Source organism: Lepidochelys kempii, chromosome 3 (assembly GCF_965140285.1).
Source record: "Lepidochelys kempii isolate rLepKem1 chromosome 3, rLepKem1.hap1, whole genome shotgun sequence".
Lineage (NCBI taxonomy): Eukaryota > Metazoa > Chordata > Testudines > Cheloniidae > Lepidochelys > Lepidochelys kempii.
In genome coordinates this window covers 7,969,262-7,986,177 of record NC_136382.1, presented here as the reverse complement: position 1 = coordinate 7,986,177, position 16,916 = coordinate 7,969,262, and the positions used below count along the sequence as shown (strand labels likewise).

General features: G+C 48.2%; 1 protein-coding gene across 5 annotated transcripts in view; it reads right to left on the bottom strand.

The window, feature by feature from the left end:
* The window catches only part of ZNF395 (zinc finger protein 395), a 54,650-nt gene that overhangs the window by 7,274 nt on the left and 30,460 nt on the right, over nt 1–16,916 (bottom strand). For all 5 annotated transcript variants that reach the window (XM_073335602.2, XM_073335607.2, XM_073335605.2 and 2 more), the window contains 5 exons: nt 16,265–16,500; nt 15,330–15,430; nt 11,683–11,941; nt 8,028–8,120; nt 7,548–7,651 (listed from right to left, as the gene is read on the bottom strand). In XM_073335602.2, the coding sequence (XP_073191703.1) occupies nt 7,548–7,651; nt 8,028–8,120; nt 11,683–11,941; nt 15,330–15,430; nt 16,265–16,500 (793 nt within the window). The remainder of the gene's footprint in view (nt 1–7,547; nt 7,652–8,027; nt 8,121–11,682; nt 11,942–15,329; nt 15,431–16,264; nt 16,501–16,916) is intronic.

Sequence of the window (16,916 nt, the reverse complement as noted above, 5' to 3'; positions counted from 1 at the left end):
CATCAAGACTCAGCAATACTAGCCATCTCCACAGCACCATTATTAGAATGCTAATAGAGAGGAAGGCTGTTCTTATTGTTAAGGTACCGGACTGAGATTCAAAAGATTGAGAGTCAATTCACAGCTCTGCCACAGGCTCCATGTGTGATCCATGGCAAACCACTTGATCTGTGTTGTGAATTCCCCATTTGTAAAATGGGGATAACAACACTTCCTTTCTCCCACGCTTTATTTCTCGTCTATTTAAACCCATAAGCTCTTTGGGGCAGGGACTGTCTCTTACTATGTGTATTATGCACAGTGCCTATGCATAATAGCTGATCTTAGTTGGGGCAAATAATTCAAATACAGAATAATACCCGCTTTCATTCTGAAGAGTCACAAGCAGCAGACAAACTAAATACAGAGTTCAGTCATCCACCATTTAAATGCAGTCACCTCTGGGGTGGAATGTGGAAGCTACTCTGAACCAGCAGCGCTACATAAGAGTTTTTAGAAGGAGAAATGAAGAACAGTGTCCCCAGTTATTCAGTATTTAGGCAAAGCTATTACATGCAGACAGCAAAGAGGAAGTATAATACAACAGGTTGGTGGATTGAATGCACATACTGGAACAGTTATGGACCTGACCTAAATTAGACTGTATAAAAGCCAGTCAGCCAGTCAGCTGCGAACCAGCTGAGCAGCGAACAGCAGAGCAGCGAACAGAGGGAGTTTGCCTGGGAATTCCCCAGGGAGAGCCTGCTGAGGCTTACATCTTGCCGGCTTCTCTGAGAAGTTACTACAACTCCTGAGTGAGCTAGTAGAAGGAAGATAATATGGATGGGGGGTGTTCAGCTGTTGTGACCTGCACTGGATGTACCATGTTTGTCTTTCTTCCACAGGACAGAAGCAACTTTGTCTGTACAAAGTGCAAGCTGGTCTCCATATTGGAAGAGAATATTGGAGAAATGAATATCGACCCTGCATTGCATAAGAGAAACTGAAGACTTCCTGGACAGACGTCAGGATATGCTTCTACGGGCACAATGTTCTGAAGATTCAGAGCAGGCTGCGCAGCGGGGACAGGAGGACGGTGAATAAATTTAGCAGCATGTGACCTCCGGAAGAAGAAAGGGGAGCATCCCTGTACCAGCAGGGCAGATACAGGTAAGTAACCGTTTTCATGTTTTCTCCACAGGTACTAATGCGGAGAGTGGACCAGATGATACATCTGAGGGAAGGGAACAGAAGGAGACTCTGCCAATTGGAAGGCATGAGATGCACTGTCCTAGGGTTGGGGGTTCCACGACCACCTCTCCCAAGAGAAGGAGGCGGGTGGTGGTGGTTGGGGACTCTCTCCTCAGGGGGACTGAGTCATCTATCTGCCGCCCTGACTGGGAAAACCGAGAAGTCTGCTGCTTGCCAGGAGCTAGGATTCACGATGTGACAGAGAGACTGCCGAGACTCATCAAGCCCTCGGACCGCTACCCCTTCCTGCTTCTCCACGTGGGCACCAATGATACTGCCAAGAATGACCTTGAGCAGATCACTGCGGACTACATGGCTCTGGGAAGAAGGATAAAGGAGTTTGAGGTGCAAGTGGTGTTCTCGTCCATCCTCCCCGTGGAAGGAAAAGGCCTGGGCAGAGACCGTTGAATCGTGGAAGTCAATGAATGGCTATGCAGGTGGTGTCGGAGAGAAGGCTTTGGATTCTTTGACCATGGGATGATGTTCCAAGGAGGAGTGCTAGGCAGAGACGGGCTCCACCTTAAGAAGAGAGGGAAGAGCATCTTTGGAAGCAGGCTGGCTAACCTAGTGAGGAAGGCTTTAAACTAGGTTCACTGGGGGAAGGAGACCAAAGCCCTGAGGTAAGTGGGGAAGTGGGATACCGGGAGGAGGCACGAGTGAGAGGGGAGGGCTCCTGCCTCATACTGAGAAAGAGGGGCAATCAGCGAGTTATCTCAAGTGCCTATACACAAATGCAAGAAGCCTGGGAATCAAGCAGGGAGAATTGGAAGTCCTGGCACAGTCAAGGAATTATGATGTGATTGGAATAACAGGGACTTGGTGGGATAACTCACATGACTGGAGTACTGTCATGGATGGATATAAACTGTTCGGGCAGGGCAGAAAAGGTGGGGGAGTTGCACTGTATGTAAGGGAGCAGTATGACTGCTCAGAGCTCAAGTATGAAACTGCAGAAAAACCTGAGAGTCTCTGGATTAAGTTTAGAAGTGTGAGCAACAGGGGTGATGTCATGGTGGGAGTCTGCTATAGACAACCGGACCAGGGGGATGAGGTAGACGAGGCTTTCTTCCGGCAACTCGCAGAAGTTACTAGATCGCACGCCCTGGTTCTCATGGGAGACTTCAATTACCCTGATATCTGCTGGGAGAGAAATACAGCGGTGCACAGGCAATCCAGGAAATTTTTGGAAAATGTAGGGGACAATTTCCTGGTGCAAGTGCTGGAGGAACCAACTAGGGGCAGAGCTCTTCTTGACCTGCTGCTCACAAACCGAGAAGAATTAGTAGGGGAAGCAAAAGTGGATGGGAACCTGGGAGGCAGTGACCATGAAATGGTCGAGTTCAGGATCCTGACACAGGGAAGAAAGGAGAGCAGCAGAATATGGACCCTGGACTTCAGAAAAGCAGACTGACTCCCTCAGGGAACTGATGGGCAGGATCCCCTGGGAGAATAACATGAGGGGGAAAGGAGTCCAGGAGAGCTGGCTGTATTTTAAAGAATCCTTATTGAGGTTACAGGGACAAACCATCCCGATGTGTAGAAAGAATAGTAAATATGGCAGGCGACCAGCTTGGCTTAACAGTGAAATCCTTACTGATCTTGAACACAAAAAAGAAGCTTACAAGAAGTGAAAGATTGGACAAATGACCAGGGAAGAGTATAAAAATATTGCTCGGGGATGTAGGATTGAAATCAGGAAGGCCAAATCACACCTGGAGTTGCAGCTAGCAAGGGATGTTAAGAGTAACAAGAAGGGTTTCTTCAGGTATGTTAGCAACAAGAAGAAAGTCAAGGAAAGTCTGGGCCCCTTACTGAATGAGGGAGGCAACCTAGTGACAGAGGATGTGGAAAAAGCGAATGTACTCAATGCTTTTTTTGCCTCTGTCTTCTCGAACAAGATCAGCTCCCAGACTACTGCACTGGGCAGCACAGCATGGGGAGGAGGTGACCAGCCCTCTGTGGAGAAAGAAGTGGTTCGGGACTATTTAGGAAAGCTGGACGAGCACAAGTCCAAGGGGCCGGATGCGCTGCATTCGAGAGTGCTAAAGAAGTTGGCAGATGTTATTGCAGAGCCATTGGCCATTATCTTTGAAAACTCATGGCAATTCGGGGAAGTCCCGGACGACTGGAAAAAGGCTAATGTAGTGCCCATCTTTAAAAAAGGGAAGGAGGAGGATCCGGGGAACTACAGGCCAGTCAGCCTCACCTCAGTCCCTGGAAAAATCATGGAGCAGGTCCTCAAGGAATCAATTCTGAAGCACTTAGAGGAGAGGAAAGCGATCAGGAACAGTCAGCATGGATTCACCAAGGGCAAGTCCTGCCTGACTAATCTAATTGCCTTCTATGAGGAGATAACTGGCTCTCTGGATGAAGGGAAAGCAGTGGACGTGTTGTTCCTTGACTTTAGCAAAGCTTTTGACACTGTCTCCCACAGTATTCTTGCCAGCAAGTTAAAGAAGTATGGACTGGATGAATGGACTATAAGATGGATAGAAAGTTGGCTAGATTGTTGGGCTCAACGGGTAGTGATCAATGAATGGCTCCATGTCTAGTTGGCAGCCGGTGTCAAGTGGAGTGCCCCAAGGGTCGGTCTGGGGGGTGGTTTTGTTCAATATCTTCATAAATGATCTGGAGGATGGTGTGGATTGCACTCTCAGCAAATTTGCAGATGACAATAAACTGGGAGGAGAGGTAGATTAGCTGGAGGGCACGGATAGGATACAGAGGGACCTAGACAAATTAGAGGATTGGGCCAAAAGAAATGTGATGAGGTTCAACAAGTACAAGTGCAGAGTCCTGCACTTAGGAAGGAAGAATCCCATGTCCTTCTACAGACTAGGAACTGAGTGGCTCGGCAGCAGTTCTGCTTAAAAGGACCTAAGGGTGACAGCGGACGAGAAGCTGGATATGAGTCAACAGTGTGCCCTTGTTGCCAAGAAGGCCCATGGCATTTTGGGATGTATACGTAGGGGCACTGCCAGCAGATCGAGGGACATGATCGTTCCCCTCTATTCGACATTGGTGAGGCCTCATCTGAGTACTGTGTCCAGTTTTGGGTCCCACACTACAGGAAGGATGTGGAAAAACTGGAAAGAGTCCAGCGGAGGGCAACAAAAACGATTAGGGGACTGGAACACATGACTTATGAGGAGAGGCTGAGGGAACTGGGATTGTTTAGTCTGCGGAAGAGAAGAATGAGGGGAGATTTGATAGCTGCTTTCAACTACCTGAAAGGGGGTTCCAAAGAGGATGGATCTAGACTGTTCTCAATGGTAGCAGATGACAGAACGAGGAGTAATGGTCTCAAGTTGCAGTGGGGGAGGTTTAGGTTGGATATTAGGAAAAACTTTTTCACTAGGAGGATGGTGAAGCACTGGAATGCGTTACCTAGGGAGGTGGTAGAATCTCCTTCCTTAGATATTTTTAAGGTCAGGCTTGACAAAGCCCTGGCTGGGATGATTTAGTTGGGGATTGGGTCCTGCTTTGAGCACGGGGTTGGACTAGATGACCTCCTGAGGTCCCTTCCAACCCTGATATTCTATGAGTCTATGATTCTATAGCAGGGTGGGAAGCTCTGATGGCTTCACCTGAAGGCTAGAGTCCAGAAATCTGAGAACCAAGGTATGATACAGTGGAGATCCGTTATTATTTATAAAGTGCCACACACAGCTGCATGGCAGAGCTGGGGCTGGCAGAAAGCACATAATTTTCCTTTTTTAAACAGGAACAAGAAGGAAGGGGGCAGAGGACAGCAACTGACCCCTCAGGTTTGGGGCCCCCGAGCAACAGGAGCCTTCTGGGATGGGGATGGAGGATACTGAGGCTACTGTAGAAGATTCTCACACAGCTTTTGAAATACGGAAGGGCCAGCTCTGGTCTTTGCTGAGGAAGGGCCCCAGGGTAACCCTGGACTAGGGAGGAATGCACCTGGTCTCCTGAACATGTGAAGTCTTCTTGGGGTTTTCTCAGGAACATGGGGCAATTCCCCTGCAGGGCACTAACCTACTCGGGGGACCACAAGTGTAGACCCCGGCCCAACGTAGAGTTATGCAGGTGTGACAGCACCAGGCCTATCACCTGGATGCACATTAGACATGTCTGGGCTAGTCTGTTAACGTCTTGTACAAGGCTAAAGAGGCTGGGTTGAAAAGACCTATTCAGGCAGAAGCCCCAGCAAGGAGGCTATGCAGACTGGAGGGGTGATTAGGCTTTAACCAATACAAAATAGCCACAGGAGAAGATTATAAGCCTCTAAAACGTCCCCATTAACATCTCACCATCCTAGATCACCCAGTCCCAGAGCATCCATGATTTCTACAGTGCCCAAAAGCACGCTGAGCACCTCAGAAGAACATATCAAAAGACAAGGTGCTGATGCCAGGTTCCGAGCTAGCCAGGGACATGACACAGGAAGGACAAGGTCTGTAGTGAGGTCATGGGGTACCTCAGTTTGGGTACGTGCATCAGGAGATTTCATTACCTATCATTCTTATTATTTTAGTTCATGCTTCTTGTAAGCCAGGTGATCAAGGGAGTTCAAAGGGAGGCTCCTAAGCTAGGAGAGGTTGGTGGCTTGGTTAACAGGGATTGGCAGAGTGTTCTAAGCAGGGTTTGCATGGAAGTGGCTTAGGAAATACAAGGCTGTCCTCCTTTGCAGAATGGAGGAGACAGGAGGAAACTTGATAGGAGACAGGTTTCAGGAGTAACAGCCGTGTTAGTCTGTATTCGCAAAAAGAAAAAGGAGTACTTGTGGCACCTTTGAGACTAACCAATTTATCTGAGCATAAGCTTTCGTGAGCTACAGCTCACTTCATCGGATGCATACTGTGGAAAGTGTAGAAGATCTTTTTATACACACAAACCATGAAAAAATGGGTGTTTACCACTACAAAAGGTTTTCTCTGCAAAAGGTTTTCTCTGGCCCAACTTGATTATCATACACATTGTAAGGAGAGTGATCACTTTAGATAAGCTATTACCAGCAGGAGAGTGGGTTGGGGGGAGAGAAAACCTTTTGTAGTGGTAAACACCCATTTTTTCATGGTTTGTGTGTATAAAAAGATCTTCTGTACTTTCCACAGTATGCATCCGATGAAGTGAGCTGTAGCCCACGAAAGCTTATGCTCAAATAAATTGGTTAGTCTCTAAGGTGCCACAAGTACTCCTTTTCTTTTTGGTAGGAGACAAGGCCAGAGATCTGGGCCAGGGCAGAAGTGAGTCAATAATAATTGGCACCTGGACAGCACTTTCTCTCTGGGGATATCAAAGAACTCGGAGGACATTATTTGTTACTGCAGCTACTCATGGAGCAGCACCCCACAGTGGGAGGCGCCATGCAAACACAGAACAAAGAGATGGCCGCTGCTCCAAAGAGCTTAGCCTCAGAAAGTTTCTGGGAAATTATTATTATTATCATCCTCATTCTGGAGATGGGGAAACTGAGGCACAGAGAAGTTAAGTGATTTGCCCAGGATCACAGAGAGTCTGTTGCACAGTTGGGAAGAGAACCCAGGACTTCAGATATTCAGTCCCATGTTTCCCCCAAAAGGACAGTTACAACCATCTTTTATACCACCTAAAAGACTGTCAAACAAGAAGTTTTTCCATCTAAAAACTCTCTTCACCTAAAGGCAACAAGGGACATGGTTAAAATGAGAGCCTCACGTAATACTTTTACATTCCAAATGCTTTAACTGTTTTTCCTTCTTTCTGTATATCTTTAATAAAAGGTTAAAAGGATGTTTAAATGGTGTGTTTGCCATGGTACTAAATCTCTCTGCCAAACCCGGAACCTTGTTTAACACTGTTTAATGTTGGTCAGTGACAGGGCCACATTAACACCTTTGACTCTTTGGGCCCATATAATCCACCTAAATTATATCTTTGACTCTTTGGGCCCATATAATCCACCTAAATTAATACAACACAACCATAACAACATCCTTCCTCTCAAAAAGAAAAGGGAGGACTCGTGGCACCTTAGAGACTAACCAATTTATTTGAGCATAAGCTTTCGTGAGCTACAGCTCACTTCATTGTATGCATTCAGTAGCTCATGAAAGCTTATGCTCAAATAAATTGGTTAGTCTCTAAGGTGCCACAAGTCCTCCTTTTCTTTTTGCGAATACAGACTAACACGGCTGCTACTCTGAAACCTTCCTCTCTCACTGTCCCACCTGCAATGGTGTAACCATACCCAGCTGTCCCTGTGCAGGATATGGTATCAGCTCATTACTACCTATGTTAACACTCTCTCTTCTCCGACAGTACCAGGGCAGCATGGTCCCCACCCGCTTCCCCTCTCTGCAAACTCTTACCTGGTGCCACTGGGAGCCTTGGGAGGAGACGCGACGATCAGGTGTGACTTCAGCATTGATGTCGGCTGTTGGTGTTCACTGAAGCTCAGTGATCTGCTTCGAACCTGCACATGAGAATCAATTCCAGATCTATGAGTCATCACACACACCAGAGCTCGCTTTCTGCTGCTGAGATCTGTCCAGTCAGACGAATCCAGCCCAGTCTCTGTACTCAATAGCCTATGGAGACTGGTTTTATTGCGTGCGTAAAGCAGCATAGAGAACATAGCTCAACCATGTGGTGCCATGTCCTCTGAGCTGGTGGCAATGCACAGATCTCCTGTCAGGCAGCACATAAGCTTCAGGGAGTGACAAAGGGTAAACCAGGTTCTCTTTAAAACTCCCACTCCCTATGCCCTCCCACCCCTGCCCGATCACCCTTTCCAAGGTGCTGGGCAATTAACTGTGTAAAGAAAAAAGAGCCAAGCAAGCGTGACTCACCGGGGAGAGAGAAGGGATGGTGGAGGTGGCAGCAGCCCAGCTGATGCTGGTGAATATGTGTGGTGACACCGGAATCTGAATTGACGGTAAGGCCTGTAGAAGGAAAGGGGAGCAAAGGTTAGTGGTTTAACATTAACCCTTCAGAGGCAGTGTTGGTAACTGCAAGGACAGGGAAGCCAGGACTCCTGGTGTTGGATCATATTAAAGAAGTTCTGTATTAAAATCACAAATGAGTTTGATCCCCCATAGTTTAAATTCCAGGGTATTACTAATTAAGAGGTCTCTTGGTTTTTGGTACTGTTTCTCTCCCTCTGTGTGTGAAACTTGCAAGCTGCTAATTGTGTTAGTACATTCTAAGACAAAGTCTGTTCTCAAAGCAATTCTTTGTAACAACAACTACTCACACAGAGAGAGACTCAAAGCAATACTCTGTAATAACAGAAACAGCACCAGAGACTCCCTGTCCTTTTGTTGTATTCATCTCGCTTTGTTAACAATTGTGACTAAAATAGAGATAGAGGAAGTATGTGGATGGATGCTTGTTGTGTATAACAACTGAATGATCAGGGGGGTGCCAGCCTAAGAATCCGGTGTCCATCGGCTGAAGCAGGCGTCAAGTGGAAATAACCAGAGGACCCCCGGAGGGCAGACTAGAATCCACCCAACAGCCTCAAGAATGGGAGAACCAAAGAACAAGATAACATCTGGCAGCACGGAGCCGTCAGGAATATGCCATCTGCTGATTGATTCAGCAACAGCATGATGAAGCAATTCCCATAGACTGGCATAGGAAGAAATTCCTATAAAAATGGACTCTAGAAAGTGAGAACTTTGGGATCTGATTCTGCAAACCAACCTCCAGGAGCATCAGATGAGCATCTGACAAGGCCCTGCTCCCTCCTCATGTTCAGGCCACCTGGCCAGTGGCTTGGCATGAGCAACTCTAAGGCTGGTAACTAGGATAACAATCTTGCAGAACCTGTGTGTGTGTGAATGAATGTGTGAATAAGTATGAAATTGAATGGAATGTTACAGCTATAACTAACTGCTTACTATGATTCTTTCTGTATTCACAATAAATGTGGCATTTTGCCTTTTCCCCTTTAATAAGATCCTGCTGGTTTTTATTTTATTGGTATAACACTGGTTTCCATCTGACTATCACTGACTCACTGGGTGAATTGGCCAAACACCTCAGAACCTCAATACCCCTCCTCCCTGACTTTTGCGCTCTGAACCATGCAGCCTGCATGTTCTCTTAATGGAGTTTTTAAAAGATGTTTCTTAGGTAAATTCCTTAACCTGGAACGATTTCACTAAGTCCCACCAGAACACCTTCTCCAGGACCATTATAAGGTCTGGAGAAGAGGGTACCTGACCTGCCAGCCACAGGAGCTGTGGGATACCAGCCTTCAGAGCCCCTACTCCAGCACAGACTCTGAGCTCCACTGGGCAGACACCTAACACAGCTTCTGGCCTGCTTCAGAGTCCAGAGGCAGAGTCCCCCACCCTTAGCAAGGCTGCACCTTTAGTTCACTTTTCAGCATGCAGCCTCAGCAACCATATGTGCATAGCAACCTTCCTTACGATTATTTATTTGTATTACGGGAGTGCCTAGAGACCCCAGCCAAGCCCAGGGCCTCACTGTGGTAGGTACGTATATACACATATACAGCAAAAAAACAGCAACAGCCCTCAAGATAGGAACTAAAGAGACAAGACAAAACGGGAGGAGAGGAAATATTATCCTCATTGTACAGATGGGAACCAAGGCATGAGATTGGGGTAAAATTTCCAAAAGTGATTTAGAAGCCGAAGTCCCATTTTTACGACAGACTTAGGCTCTGAGAGCCATTGGAATTTAAACTCCCAAGTCATTTAGGTACTTTTGAAATTTTTACCCTTAAATGACTTGCCCAAGGTCCCATGGACTCTGTGGCAGAGTCTAGAATTGAGCCCTGATCTCCCCAGTCCCAGTCTAGTGCCTTGACTACAGAGCAACCCTTCCTCTCCAACCTTAACCGCTCTCTTTCTGTGCAAGGGGTACTGCTCATGCACAGTGGGCGGCTTTCTTTCCTTCCGCCCACTGTGCATGAGCAGTACCCCTTGCACAGAAAGAAAGAGAGCAGAGTGCCCCAGGGCACTAAGAAACGTTTCCCCCTGAAACAGATTTCTCCAAGGTAGTTACACACATTTCAATTTCAACCCCCAACTGATTGGGCTGTGGGGCTAGTCAGAAAAATGTTACAAGATTCCCTGCCCCACCCACACACCCCCAATGTGTAAAATGTATTTTTTCCCTCCTCTCTCTCTTACTTAAAAAAACAGGATACATTTTTTTTGTTCAGACTTTCCACACAACCTGCCCCCCGCCCCCAGGCGGAGACCATGCCTGAAAGGTGAAAGTGACTGAAGACAGGCAGCTACAGTGGAAATGCTTATGCTGCCTTAGCTCCACAAATCGTCCCGCGTGTAACACAGAGATATCCTGGGCTGTAAAGCCTGGTCTACGCAGTTTGTCCACTAGTATTACTAGGTGGGGTAGGGGTGTGATTTTTTTTTTTAACGAATGTAGTTATAGCAATACAAGCCCTAGCGGGCAAATAGATATAAAGGTGCCTTATATCAGTACAGCTTATTCCCCTCCCCATAAAGGAATAAGCTACACCAGCCTAAACAGGCCGATACTGGTATAACACCACCTACAACAGGAAAGTTGTATCTCTTTAACTAAACTGGTTTAGGTACACTTGTGTGTGTACAGAAGGCCTAACAGTTTTAGCAGCATGAGGAACTGCAAGTGATGCAGTTATACCGGATCCCCATGCTTCCCATGTATTTGAACTCGGGACTCCTAATACCCAAGCCATGCAAGGACCCGGTATAGTTACATTCCTGGTTGTGGTTTTTTTGCATACATAGGGATGTGCTGCATACCACCAAGCTGGCTAATTACAGGGTGGCTGGAAACTAGAGTGCTCACAGCAAGAGAATGACTGTGTTATACAGGTTAGCGAAAGAAATCCACTGATCACTTAAACAAAGAGTAACAGATACGCAGCTCCATGGTTATGAGGCCTAGCCAGCAGGTAGGAGGACAACAAGGCTGCAAATGTTTACAAGACATAATGAAGTTCCTCCCATATGCTGTCTTGTAGTATGAAAATTATGGAAACACTGGATCAAAACTAAGTAAATTTGAAACCAACAAATCAAAATACTTTATGTCGCCTATAGCCAATCTGTGGAACTCACTGCAGCAGGAGGTACAGTCAAATTCTGTGGCTGGATTTTAAAACAGAACTGGATCATTTTAGGATCACTAACTTTTGTAGCTATCCAAGCCAAAACAACAAGGAGAATCAGACCATTAGCTGATCAACTGCTGGGTCCGAGAAGGAGATTTTCTCCTTCCTGCTATGCACAACCACTACAGAATTCACTATGTGTTATTTTCTCTGATGCATCAGGCACTGGTCACTGGCATAGACAGGACCCTGAACTTGATGGACCAATGGTCTGATGTGGTAAGGAAGATTCTATAAGTAGCCAGCTGGTTTCTGAACCTTGTCACTAGATATGAAAACAAATGCCCCTAAGAATGAGGATGCCAGATGCCACTCCATCATGATGTTTCCGTAAGTGGCCAACATACCTGATAGGCATGATCTGCCTGGATGTGCCAGAAGGAACTGGGGGCAGACTGACTGAGAGCACTGTTTGGGAGGTGAGACTCCAAGGTTGCCTGGTCCAAAGCCAAAGCCTCTGGCTTGGCTAGGGCCTGCTGGATGACAATGGGTGAGGACCCAAAGGTGGGGCTGGTGGCAGACTCTGGAGCAGCTTCTTCTTTCACCTGCACTTCGGTGTAGTAGAAGTCTTCCTCCCTCCTCCGCTGGTCAGAGTCTGCGCCATCTCTGTGGTGGTTTAAAAAGGGGAAAGGGTATGAGTCAGTAATCATGATAAGTAACTCCCCCTTCCAATCAGATCTGTGCAAGGCGCCAGCATGATGCAGGTGGCAGCACTCAACCAAGGAGCTATAAAAAAAAAAAATCACAGGTTCAAGACCCGCCCCAGTTTCAAGCTCATTCTCAGAGCTGACAGTGTGAGGCAGCAGGTGGGGTCATCCTTGCGGAGGGTTCTCTTCTTCGGTTATGCTGTTAAACCAAGGTCTCTTTGGCCCGGCTGGGATTAAAGATTCCACGCACTTTTCCAAGAGACCAGGTGTCCTGGCCAACACTGCCTCGGCCAACAAAGCAAGTTCTGACGCTCAAGACAACAGCGAGCTATTGCTCCGTGCAGGAATGCGGACGGGCTTGCGCACACCCGTCGTACTGAAACCTGGAGAGCTGGCTGGCCCCAAATGGAGATGCAAAGGGCTATGAAATAATCACACAGCAGCAACAGCACATGCTGACCCAGTAAAACATTGTAACGCAACATCAGCATGCAGTTCTGCCAATATTTCATGACCCCCGTTCGTACCATCTAATGTCTCCTGCCACCATATCCAGTGTTATTAGCTGCTTTTGGGAAATGAATATTTTTCCTTTCTCCCTTTGCTGGCTGCATAAATATTCAGTTACTTCGGTTCCTTTGCTCAGCATCGCCTATGTTGTGTCACGTACCTCAGAAAGTACGGAAGACGTGTCAAGCAAACCTTTGGACTCTAAGGGCACTTCTCCACAGCATTTTAGAGCCTGCGGGAGCGAGCATCCCAGATCTGGCCGACAGACTTGGGTTAGCAGGACTTGAGTGAGAGCTGTAAAAATCGCTGTGTAGACAACGCTTTGAAGTTGTGGCTGAGGCTGAAACCGCAACTTCAAAGCGGCGTCAACACAGCGATTTTGTCAACCTGGGCTGGGAGGCTTGCTCTTGAGGGCTCTGAACTGCTGTGTAGACATACCTTTATGGTCTACAGTCACTGCACCAGTAATATTTAGCACTTAGATGGGAAGGTGCTTTGTATCTTCAAAGGGATTTAGAAGCATTAACTAGTTAAACAGACATCATCGGCTTAAAAATCTCACTGCTTACTAATTTTGTTTTATCTACCATTGTTGCAAATAAAACCCAAGAGGAGTGTAGGAAAGAGATTAGAAAACAGGCTTTTTTCCCCTCGATATTGCCAGCATGTTTATTTTGTGCTCCTGACAGTATTTCGTGAATTGTCAGTTTCCCCACGTCCTCTGTATAGTCAGTTTCTCCCATGGTTTGTTTGGAGCTTTCACATGGAAACAAGGTGAGAGAAAAAACATTTCACAAAACAGAAAAACGTGAGGCTGTAAAACCACACTGGCACGGGGGACTGAGTGGTAGACATGGGTTTTAGAATGGACACCACCACAATATCCCTACAAGGAGGGGAAGAATTATCCCCATTTTGAACATGGGGAAACCGAGGCACACGGGGACGGACAGACTGTGAGATGCCCATGGCGAGAATTAGTGGCAAAGCCAGGCTTTGAACCCAGGAGTTCCTGGCCCCCAGTGCTCAGACCCAGCTTCTCTTCTGCGATAACTTCTACAGTACAGCAGGGAGACCATGGAACACAAAAATTAAACCAAAAACCAACTTCCATTCGAGGCTGGATTTTTCTTGGAAACATGAGCAAAGCAGGAGGTTTGACAGGATGTTAGCTTCCCCTGCGCGTCCTGCTCTTTTGTGATAAAAGCCTCTTTCCTCACTGTACCACAGTTGCTGTACAAATGCAGAAGTGTCAAGCTTTGCGGCTTGTGCCTGTATCAGTCAGATGGGGCAGCAAGGGGCCCACTGGCTGGAGGTGCAACCGCTTTTTCTTTACTCTGAGCCCTTGATGGTCAGGGAGAGAAGAGCTTACAGCTCACTCCTGTCCCACCTTTATACCCCTTCGCTTTAGGGAATTTGCAATGCCTGGAGAACCAACCCTGAACTGAAACTAGGGGGCCCCACTACACCAGAAACAAGCCTTAGCTGAACTGAGCAACTATAGTCATTACTTGAGTTCTATTCAGTTAATTAGCAGCTTAAAGGGGAGCATAAAGCAAAGGGCTTGTTTCCAAGAAATACCAGTTTTACCCTGGGGGGGGGGGCCCTTAAAGATACATCCCATCTCCCCTTCTCAATACCCCCCAGTCTCCGTCATTGTTATTTATTTGTATTTCAGCTGTGTCCAAAGGCCCTAAACAGAATTAGGGCCTCCACTGTGCCAGGTGCTACACAAATGTAACGCACTGGTCAGTGTCGGTCATGCATCCCCCTCTGTATGAGCCGGATAAAAACTCCCTGCCAGCCCCACTCTTAGCTTGGGCTGCAGAGACTCATAATTTAAAGCTCTGGATGTCCCCGGTTCATTCCCTGGTGGTGGCCAAGTGGCAGCCATCACACAAACACACGAGACTGTTCCTGTCCCAAAGCGCTTCTGCTTCAAAATAGACAGGGCAGAGAGGCTGGAGAAAAGGGATGCAATACACGAGCAGAATGATGGTTGGCAAATCTACCTTTTCTTATTGTATTCTTGGGCAAAGGTGGGGGTGGAAGGCTGGAGAAGAGTTAACAGAGCAAGAGAGCAGGAAACATGAGGGAAGAGGGACACAGAGAAATGGGGAAGGGAGAAAAGGAAAGATGGAGAAGAGCACAGAAGGCAAGGGTTGGGGTGGGCAACGCAGCCCTGAGCTACCGTACAGGGCCCATCTCAGTGGTGTCCGAGAGGGAGAGGGGAGGGCTGGAAAGCAGGTTATGGCAGCCATCAGCCATCTGGGCCAGCAGCAATTCTCTAGCCAGGGTAGTTTCCTGCGTTCCCTACTAGCCCAAGCAGCAGGTTTAGTGAAGGTCAAGTGCAGCAGAAAATCCTTTGGCATCTGCCCTAAGCACTGGTGACAGGTACTGCACCCACAGCTCTGGAGACTGACGAGCTTTACCCACCAAACAGCCGCAGTGTGTTAGACCTGCCCCAAAGGGATTCCTCTTCAAGGATGAGAGGGAAGTTCATTCTCCAGGGCCCCTTCAACCCTTGGCCTCATTGCAGAGGCTGCAGACACATAGGGACAACAATGATGGTGGCTTTGGTGACATGGATGACTGGTGGGCACTGGACTGAGAACTTCCAAACGCATTTCACACAGGCCAGGGCAGTACCAGTTTGATACCCAATATATCCTCAATTGGGAGACTATGTCCTGCCTTTCCGAGGGATAATCTCAATGATCTACCAAATCTTTTCCGACTTTTAATTCTGTGAGCCTCTGAAATTCCTTCTTCCTTCTGCCCCCAGCCCCTCAGACCCTGCTTGGGTTCTGCAGGTTAATCGCCATTCAAGGTCTTACCCAAGGTGCTGGGTCTTGATGTGACGCTTGATACCGACAATGGATCGCAGTACTTTACCACAGTTTGGCCACAGGCACTTGTACATCACCTTCACCGAATTCTAGGAAAAAGACAGCCCCACGTCACGGAAAGGTTACACCCCAGCCCTGCTCCGAAGGGACAGAAACAGCCCCAGAGAATTAAGATTCACTCAGGATCACTGAAAACAGTCTGCATGATGCTGCCGTTTTGTCCCATCCACCCCACACACATTCCTGGGCCTCCCTGGCCCTCTCAAGGTGCCAGTTCACGAGGTGCCAAGTTTCAGCCAGACACAAGGAAGACTCCAGTTATCTGGATTTATTTCTGCCCTCCCATCCTGCCTGTTTCTCCCTCTCTGCTCCTCTTTCTCTTGCCCTAAAGTGGACTTGTCTCCCATACATTATTTTCCCCCTCCCCCAGCCCCTTTGACGATCAGTGCACCTGCTCCACCTGGCCCATGTGGACAGAGGAGGGAACTGAGCCGAGAAAGAGCTCCATGCATGGAACGGAGTACTCCCCAACCGCCCCGGCTCCCTGCTCTGGTCACAGATATCAGGCAGAGTGGGAAATGCTGATGAGTAAAGGACAGGAGTGAATGGGAGCAGGGAGAACTCTGGAGCCACTAGCAGGATCTGGGGAGATGGCAGGCAACTGACCCTTGGGCTACTGTCTCTTCTTCCCCGCCAATCCCCTTTGCATTCCTGGGGTCTCTTCCCTTCTCCCATCCCCAGCACCCCTTCTGCTCTGGGATCTCAAGGTGAAGCTTGCCAGGGGTTAGTAAGAGGCACTTTGCTTCCACTCTCTCCTGCTAGCTTCAGAGTCAGAGTGAAACTTACCAACACCTTGTCAGTTTTACCAGGCAGCAGATCCCATGACTGAGAGTTCACAGCACAGTTCCCCCTGCCCTCGGTACCTTTCTCTTTCTTGGGGCAGGCTCATCGAGAAGAAAGGGATCCGAGTCTGTCTCAAAGCCATCGTCGGCCTGCGGGGAGCTCAAGGCCTCGCTCGAGTACTTGGGGCTGGCTTCGGGATGCGGGGGTGACGGGGTGGAGATGTCGCTTCCGCCACTCCAGTGACCACTGGTGGTGCTGCTGCCACTGTCTGAAACGTCGCCGCTCTCCTTCCAGGCGTCGCAGGCTGCCTGGGACGCTGAGCCAGGGGGAAGAGGAGAAGGGAACAGACATGAAAACTGACAGGTACGAACACAGCTCCTGCCTGCGGGATGCGGTAGCTCTGCTCCCAGCCCCCCTGCCCCTCTCCATTCAGTCTGTTCGGTTACCTTCATCTTGATCAACACCCAGGACCGAATCACGGACCTCTGGAGCTAGGAGCATCTGTCTCTACAGCTCTACCGAGCGCCAGGCCCTGTAACACTCCCATCTGCTGTGGATCAGGCACGGTGGGGAGACACATAACGTGCTTCCCCCTGGGTTACGGCGCCATTAAGGATGGCGTGGATGCAACCAGAACAGAGACCTTTGGCCCAAAACTTAAACCACAGGCTTCAGGATCAAAACAACGTGTGTAACCTTTACCTTCTCCCCGCTGCACAGGGCTGCGAGCCA